Source organism: Dama dama, chromosome 28, assembly GCF_033118175.1.
Source record: "Dama dama isolate Ldn47 chromosome 28, ASM3311817v1, whole genome shotgun sequence".
In the NCBI taxonomy this organism is placed as follows: domain Eukaryota; kingdom Metazoa; phylum Chordata; class Mammalia; order Artiodactyla; family Cervidae; genus Dama; species Dama dama.
Genome location: NC_083708.1, coordinates 58,522,326 through 58,530,898, shown reverse-complemented (window position 1 = coordinate 58,530,898; position 8,573 = coordinate 58,522,326). Strand labels below are relative to the sequence as shown.

At 44.8% G+C, this 8,573-nt stretch overlaps 1 protein-coding gene across 1 annotated transcript; it reads left to right on the top strand.

Moving 5' to 3' along the window:
* The first annotated feature begins 2,084 nt into the window (after nt 1-2,084).
* PNRC1 (proline rich nuclear receptor coactivator 1) lies at nt 2,085-8,341 on the top strand. Its single transcript, XM_061131971.1, has 2 exons — nt 2,085-2,790; nt 5,089-8,341. Exons 1-2 carry the CDS (start codon nt 2,245-2,247, stop codon nt 5,530-5,532), a joined length of 990 nt encoding a protein of 329 aa, XP_060987954.1. The 5' UTR covers nt 2,085-2,244; the 3' UTR covers nt 5,533-8,341.
* Nucleotides 8,342-8,573: the final 232 nt, after the last annotated feature.

Sequence of the window (8,573 nt, the reverse complement as noted above, 5' to 3'; positions counted from 1 at the left end):
ACTCTAACAAAAACAAAAGAACAATTAGCTCATTCCAGAGGTTCCACAATCTTTGCCTGCTCTTTTCCACCAGCTCTTGCTAGGCTATACTTTTTACTTGGATCTTAAACCCAACTTCAGTTTAGAGACCTGAGAACTTCAAGTAAAGGTTATCGAAGATCTTTGACAACAAAATCTTTTACAGGGATTCCCAGGTGGCTCAGTGGTAAAGAATCCGCCTGCCAATGCAGGAGACATGGGTTCCATCCGTGGATGGAGAAGATCCCTTGGAGAAGGAAATGGCAACCCACTCCAGTATTATTGCCTAGAAAATCCCATGGACAGAGAAGCCTGGTGGGCTACAGTCCATGAGGTCGCTAAAAGAGTTGGACACAATTTAGTGACTAAGCAACAACAAGATCTTTTACAGGACTGGAAGTATATGATTCCCATTCATCCCATGATCATGAACACTTACTATGTATAGTAAGTGTTGGAAACACAAAAATGAGTAAAATCCAGTAAAAAAAACGTGAAATCCAGCAATGAAAAATGATGAAATGTAGCATTCGCAAAGTTTATATAAAGTTATTGGGAAGCATCATTTTGGCTATTGCCTCTTTTCGACTCTGCTATCAATCACAAAATACTTCTCAAGCACACAAAGCTGAAGAATACCGATTAAACGGTGGTAAGATACAGGGAAGTTAAAAGATTATTGTGGCATTCTAATAACCTATAATCTAGTGTTGCAAGCAGTACGATGCTGTTAAAATTTTAGCCTTGCCTGACCTGGAGTTCAAATTCTGTTAACTTCCTTATTGTATGATATTTGACAAGTACCTTTTGCCTCTCTAAGCCTGCTCTCAGGATTCCCTGGTGGCTCAGAGGGTAAAGAGTCTGCCTGCAATGCAAGAGACCTAAGTTCGATCCCTGGGTCGGAAAGATCCCTTGGCGAAGAAAAGGGCAACCCACTCTAGTATTCTTGCCTGGAAAATCCCACGGATGGAGGAGCCTGGTGGGCTACAGTCCATGGGGTCACAAAGAGTCGGACACTGAGCGACTTCACTATCACTTGCATTGCAAGCCTGTGTTCTCTCCTGCAAACCAGGGATAAAATATCGTCCTTATTCCTGAGAGTTCTTTCGAGCTTCGAACGAGACAGTTTACTAAAAATCAGGTCATGGTACACAAGTGCTAGATAAATAGCCACAATTCTTTCTGTGTGTGAGCGCAGTACGGGGAGATGACGAATTTCTATCAACACAGAGCAAGTAAAATGCAGTGTTGCAGAACTGTTTCACTTTCTCCCTTTGAGACGCAACCCTCCTCCTTTGCTTCCTTCTCAGTACCAAGCACTGTTTCGCGATCCAAAGTCCCACCGTATGCAGTTAGCATTTCCAATGCGCAGTTACGGATTATGGAGAACTTTTTATATATTAAGAAGTCAGTTTCATCAAGTCACTCTCTTAATTTTTGTCCCGATTACCATGGCTAACGAGCAGCGTTTCTCACCCGGGTTAATGAAAAAAGGTGAGCCACACTTCATCAAATGTCATGTAAATGTGGACTGGTTTTCCGACTGCGAGGAATGAAACTTACAACGTACTCTGAAATCTTAAAATTAAAAAAAAAAAACAAAGCACAATAATAATGCAATTATGTTAGGCTTGAAATAAATACTTCCCCAAGGTCAGTGGCTGGGGAGTAGGCGTCAGTGGTCTTGACGCTTTCAGATTCTTTCTCCCTGGCTCCGGCCCCCAACCCCAACGCCCAAAGCAGCCTAGATCCGGCTGGCTGATCCATGCTTTCAGGGCAAAGTGCAAGGGTAAGTCAGCAGGAGCCAGGATGGGGGGGTGGGGCAGGTGGGGCTGAAACGGAACTTCATTGTTCGCGGGACCGACTCTTCCCGAAAGAGCCCGTTGGCAGCGCCTGCGCAGTGCGCGCTCTTTGTGCCCGGCTGCAGCAGCGGGTTGTTTGTGTGCGTCTCTTCCAGGCGGTGGAGGCGGAGCCTGATGGGCGTGACCTGCCCTGTCGCGTCCTGATTGGGCTTTCTCAGGAAGGTGGGCGGGCGTAGGGCGGGGCTTCAGATAACAACACTCAGAGCGGAGGCTGAGGATATTTGTTGCTGCGCCGCCACCGCCCGAGCCATGGTCCGCGATTCACTCCGGCTCTCTTAGCAGCAGCCGCCGCCGCCGCCGCCCTGTGATCTGCGGCCTCACTCGCTCCTTCTGCTCCCGCTGAGCCACTTTTCCGCTCAGCGCTATGACCGTCGTTTCTGTCCCACAGCGGGAGCCGCTTGTTCTCGGCGGCCGCCTTTCGTCCATGGGCTTTTCCACCCGCGGTTACTGCGGCGCCCTCCCGATGGTTACCGCTGCTCCTCCGCCTTTACCCCGGACCCCGGACCCCCGGGCGCCACCTCCCACCCTCTTCCTCCCTCACTTCTTGGGGGGAGACGGTCCCTGCCTGACCCCCCAGCCTCGCGCCCCGGCACCTCTCCCCAGCTGCAGCCTCGCCGCGGCGGGGGGCACCCCTCGGGCGGCACCAAAGAAGCGACGAAAGAAGAAGGTGCGGACCAGCCCGTCGGGGCAGCTACCCAGCCGCTTCCACCAGTACCAGCAGCACCGGCCGAGCCTGGAGGGCGGGCGGAGTCCCGCGGCGGGCCACTGCGGAGCGCAGCAAGTCCCGGACCAGGCCCAGGCCGCCGCCTGGGTCCCAGCTCCTGCGACCGCAACCCGAACTGAGGAAGCGAGCCCTTTACTTGGCCCGCTGCCGCCCGCGGCGCCCGGCCAACCCTCGTTCAGAAGAGAGGTGAGGGCCGCGAGGGGGGCGGAGGGGCAGCCGTTGGCGTTCCGGCCTCGATACGGCCACAGCCGGGCCCCGAGGTCTGGGGCCCTGCGCCGAGGGGTCGGGGAGGGGGGCGGGCGCCGGGGCGAGGGGCGGCTGTTTACTCGGGAGGGAAGTTTCCGTGACGCCGGCTCCCTTCTTGCTGGGGGGGAGGGGGCAGGCTTGCGCTGGCACCGCTGATTGGCTCCGGGGAGCCGGCCAATGAGAGGAGCCGCTGCGCCCCAGCAACAGCCCGGATTTAGAAGGCTGGCGGCGTTCCAGGGGGTTTCGGCGTTCCGGGCGCGCGGGGGGCGGGGGAGGGAAGCGGCCCGCGGGAAGCTGACGTCAGCGCGCGCTACGTGCGGAGCGCTCCGGCGCCCATGAAGGAGGCGGGCGGGCGGCGATGGGGGCCCGCGGTGCGGCCGGCCGGCCGGCGGCTTCCCGACCGCCGGTAGCGCCAAAACAGGTCGGGACGCGCGTACGGCCTCTCGCCTCCCCGTGTGGGGTCCGCAGTGGGCCGCCAGCCGCTCGCTTACGTTGGCTTTTTGTTGAGTTGTGCGGTGCCTGGTGTGGGGCGCCGGTCCAACTGGGGCGCAGCTCCTTGCCGGGCCGACCTACTTAGCTGTACTTTTCAACTTTGAAAGTTGGCAGGAGCGACGGTAGAGCTGGGTTGTCTCTGAAGCGATAATTCTCGGTGTTTATCAGGTGAACGGAGTTGACGGTTTAGCCATCCCCACTGTGCCAGGCTTCCTTAGGGGAAGGTAGTGTTGTGCCCAGGCGGATGAAGTTTTCGAAAGAAAAGTTGTCAGTTGAATTGACGTTATGATGCCCAGTTGCTGTTAAAGGACTAAGATAAAACTGATTAAAACTTAGATGGTATTAAGTCGCTAAGGTAACATTTACATCGAAATAAGACATTTTCCCTCTTTATTTCAAAGGTTTTCATAATAATGAAAATAAGTTACTGCCATTTGTTGAAAGAATGTTTGTTTGTTTAAGAGATTTGCACCTTATCTAGCTGTGCCCTTGCAAAAATTAAATTTGTCCGCCGTGAGTCCTAAAAATTTTGTATAGGTTCTTCTTTCAATTCCATGGGCTTCCCTGGTGGTTCAGACGGTGAAGAATCCGCCTGCAGTGCGGGAAACCCGGGTTCAGTCCTTGGGTCGGGAAGATCCCCTGGAGAAGGGAATGGCAACCCACTCCAGCATTCTTGCCTGGGAAATCTCATGGACAGAGGAGCCTTTCCGGCTACAGGCCGTGGGGTCACAAAGAGTGGGACACGACTGAGCGTCTTACGCTTCCGTGGCTCTTCTGAAGTATTAGTGATATTGTAAAAACGAGCTTTTATACTTGTTTCCTAGTAAGACTACTTTTTCTAGAACTATATTCAAGCCTGGGCGCTCTCTGTTGAAGTTACCACTTTTGACTTGGTTATGTTACCTTGCGCTCTGGCTTTCTATTTGTGTCCTACTTCCCTACGGCATTAGAAGTTTTGAAAGGACAGTGATCTAATAGATTATTATCGTGTCTTTCCATCCTCTCATCGCTTCCTATAAGGATCGCTTGAGTTAGGAAAGTGATTAGAATTAAGGCAATAAAGTTCTTGAAGCAATTGTTAAAACAGAAAGTAGGGGGCAGGCAGAAATCGCCTTTACCATTAAGTATAAAAGTGGAAAGGATGATAGAGTTTTTTTAGTATTTAAGTCTCTGAAATTTTATTTTCAGAAGCTGGGAGATCATTTTTAATGTATATACTTAGTAACCATTGTCAGAAAATTTCCTCACTCCTCCTCACATTTCCTGGCTCCTGCTAATCATATTTTTATTCTGAAATATTTTTTCAAGTACCTGTCTTACAAGGTAGATAGTGTATCTGTTAACATAGTCTTTCTTTCAAATCTGCCAAAGCATTTGAAAATTTCTCTTGGAAAACTCCGACTGTAAAAACACTGATCTTTGTTAGGAAGAGGTTGGCATACTTGTTTGGCAGAGAGCTCATTACTTTCCAGAAAGATGAACTTGGTTACCTTGGGCCTTTTACTGTGTGTTTTAGAATCAGCTCATACAGTGCACTAGTAACAGTGATTTAACTATTTTCAGTGGTAAAATTAGATGTGTGCATATTTGGACATCATTGCTTAAGTGCAGCAAGCACATTTAATCAAGACAGTGAATGAAAGTCCAGGAGAACTTTAAAATAAATATTAGATATATGGTGAGGTTCATGACTGCTTTTTTATCATGAGACTGTATTCACTTTTATTATGTTCCTTGTCTTTGTAGGTTTTAAAATCAAAGATGGGAAAATCGGAGAAAATTGCCATTCCCCACGGCCAGCTTGTTCATGGTATACCCTTGTGTGAACAACCAAAGATAAACAGACAGAAAAACAAATATAACTTACCACTAACCAAGATCACCTCTGCAAAACGAAATGAAAATAACTTTTGGCAGGATTCTGTTTCATCTGATATAATTCAGAAGCAGGAAAAAAAGCCTTTTAAAAATACTGAGAATATTAAAAATAAGCATTTGAAGAAATCATCATTTCTAACTGAAGTGAGCCAAAAGGAGAATTATGCTGGGGCAAAGTTTAGTGATCCACCATCTCCTAGTGTTCTTCCAAAGCCTCCTAGTCACTGGATGGGAACCACCATCGAGAATTCCAACCAAAATAGGGAGTTGATGGCAGTACACTTAAAAACTCTCCTAAAAGTTCAGACTTAGATCTCAGTATGTATGTAAAACATAGTTTTTCCAAAATCCCTGGACTCCTTGAAAAGAAGTGGTACAGAAACGGAAAATTGCCTTGTTGTAACATACAAGGGCAGAAGATGAGTTTAAAAAATTACAAACAGCTTGTATTATATTTTATATTTTGTAAATACTGTATACCATGTATTATGTGTATATTGTTCATACTTGAGAGGTACATTATAGTTTTGTTATGAAAGTATGTATTTTGCCCTGCCCAGATGGTAGGTGTTTTGTATATATACAATGGAGAAATTTTAAGTGTGCTAAGGCACATATAAGACCGATCTATTTGCACAAGGTACTGAGATTTTTTTCAAGAAACAGCTGTTGAATCTCAAGGTGAAGATCTCAATGTGAACAGTTTACTAATGCACTACTGAAGTTAAATCTGTGGCACAATCATTGTAAACATAGGGTTTGTCTATGTTTCTCTAAGTTGATTTCTGCCTTCTAATCTGTAATTACTGGAAAACTTCTATTCCCATTTTTACCAAACTTAATTTCTGGTTTTTGGTTTATATCCATTCAGATTTAAAATTTTAATGCCAACAAAATCGGTTGTAATCAAATTTTAAAACAATAATAATAATTTGGCCCCCCCCTTTTAAGTCTTGACTCTTTGTGTGTGATTGTTTTTCATGTTTGAATGTGTAACTAGGAGATGGATTTTAACTTTCCATTTCACTGGCTAAATGTTTATACTAATTGTATGTCCTCTTGAAATTTGGAGAGTCTAATTTAACACTACTACCTCTAAGGGGAGGAATTCCCCATCTTACGAATGGAAATGGTTGTGGGCAAAAAGTATAGCTGATTTAGTTTATAGCTTAGAATATGTTTTTTTATTTTTGAACTGTTTCGTAAGGTACCACATTTACAATGAAGGAAAATGGCACTTGTTTGGTTTTCAAATTTTGTTTTCAAACTTTCAGTATACTGGTTTTCAAAATCAGTATATTGATACTGAATGGGATACTTGAATCAAAGCAAATATAACATATTAAAATAATAGATGGAGATTTTGGAATCTGAAGCTTGTTTGAAGTTACTGTAGCATATGTGTTTTTTACTTGAAAATTCAAACTTCTACTCAATAGTGTATAAGGTCTATTCCAATAAGAAATTCTAGAACACAATTTTCCCTTTTCATTATACAAAGCCAAGGTTATCCCAAACAGTACAAAGGAAAAAGTGGTCATGAGTAATTGATCAATATTTAGACATGTGAAAATGTAAAGTTGTTAAAAGGTTATATATGATTTTATAAAATAGTGTAGATGAGAAGGTGCTACCATCCTGAGGGGAAGAAATGAGTCATAGTCTCAATTTCTTGGACCCTTTGGTTCACACAAGGGAGGGCCCACCTTTAGAATCCTGTTGCCTTGACGAGCAGTGCCAGGATGGTGTGATGACTCGTTACTGCCGCCACAGAATCCCAACAATTTACAACTTGTAAACAACCCGTCCGGCCATTTTGCTTTGGCACTGATTGTAACATGCCTTGTTCTTACGAATTTAGAGAAAGTTATACATACAGATCTATATAGCTAGATTCTTAAAAAGCATTTAGAGAAACTAAGATACAGGTGCACTTTCAACCTTGTAAAGACTTTTTTTTTTTCTTTTAGCCGAGAGGAGTGCTAATACACTGGTAAAGAAGATGGCTAAATTTTTTAAGGGATGATATAAGGAAGTTATAAAAAAATTTTACAGTTTGAAAAGTGGTTGAAAATAGACTACAGATAGATTTAGTGAGAAGGTGTTTACAAATTTAAGTTGAATAGGTTTGGTTTTACAGTAAAACAGTTATTTAGCAGTCTTAGTCTCTTCAGACTACTGTAACAAAATACTAGAGACTGGGTAGCTTGTAAACAAAATTGCTCAGTTCTGTAGGCTGGGAAGTCTTAAGATCAAGGCATCAGCAGGTTTGGCGTCTAGGGCTGCCCAGGTGGTGCTAGTGGTAAAGAGTGTGGCTGCCAATGCAGGAGATGGAGGTTCCATCCCAGGATCAGGAAGATCCCCTAGAGGAGGGCATGGCAACCCACTCCAGGATTCTTACCTGGAGAAGCATGGGTAGAGGAGCCTGGTGAGCTACAGTCCATAGGGTTGCAAAGAATCTGGACAGGACTGAAGTGAGTTGGCACGTAAGTGAGTTGCTCGCAGAGCCTTCCTGAGGTTTGTAGCCGGTGGCCTTTAGCTGTGCATGCACATGGCACAGGGGTGGGGGGCTTTTGGGGCTCCCTTTTATAAGGACATGAATCCCATTCATGAGGGTTCCTGCCCTCCTAATCACTTGCAAAGTCTCTACCTCCTATTACTGTCACCTTGGGGGCTGGGTTTCAACATAAAAATTCAGACCGTAGTGCAGCCTAATTATTCAGCAATTATTTTTCCCCTATTGGAGTTTCTTGAAACATTTCCTCCCAATGTTCCTGTAATTTGTTTTGTGGGGGTATAAAGTACACTGCAGTTTTCTGCTACAGACCTAAATTTAAACTAATGGCCTAGTTTAAAATTGCAAAGGGGTAAAAGGTGTGAGTGGAAAAAAATTGTTCTATGCAGTGGCACTTCCCCTGCAAAACACACATGTGACTTAGAATCTTATACTGAAGTGTCTTTAGGTAAATTTGTACAATTTGATACTGAGTTTATTCAGTTCATACCACTGATGCAGTGACAATATAGAAAGCTGCTTTTATTTGCATTAATCTTGGTGCTAAGTAATTCGTGTCCTTGCAGAATGAGAAAGGAAAAAGTAATAAAAGACCAAATTACAATATTAGAAGATTGACGGGAGCCATTCTTTTCAAACTAAAGGTGATTTTTAAGTTAAAATTCAAACTTGAGGGTAGTTTACAAATTTGAAGATCTGAATGTATTATCAGGTAATTTACATTTTACTCTTAACCGGCTTTCAGGTTTCTAGGCATTATTATACCCCGTTCCTTCACAAATTATAAAACTAGTACAAATGTGGGAAATGAATGGGATCCAGTTATGCTGTACTTAAA

What these genes read in the sequence shown, in the direction of transcription:
- PNRC1 (XM_061131971.1), top strand. Translation starts at nt 2,245, where the DNA reads ATGACCGTCGTTTCTGTCCCACAGCGGGAGCCGCTTGTTCTCGGCGGC. An exon ending in AACCCTCGTTCAGAAGAGAG is followed by an intron (nt 2,791 to 5,088) that starts GTGAGGGCCGCG and finishes TTGTCTTTGTAG; the next exon opens with GTTTTAAAATCAAAGATGGG.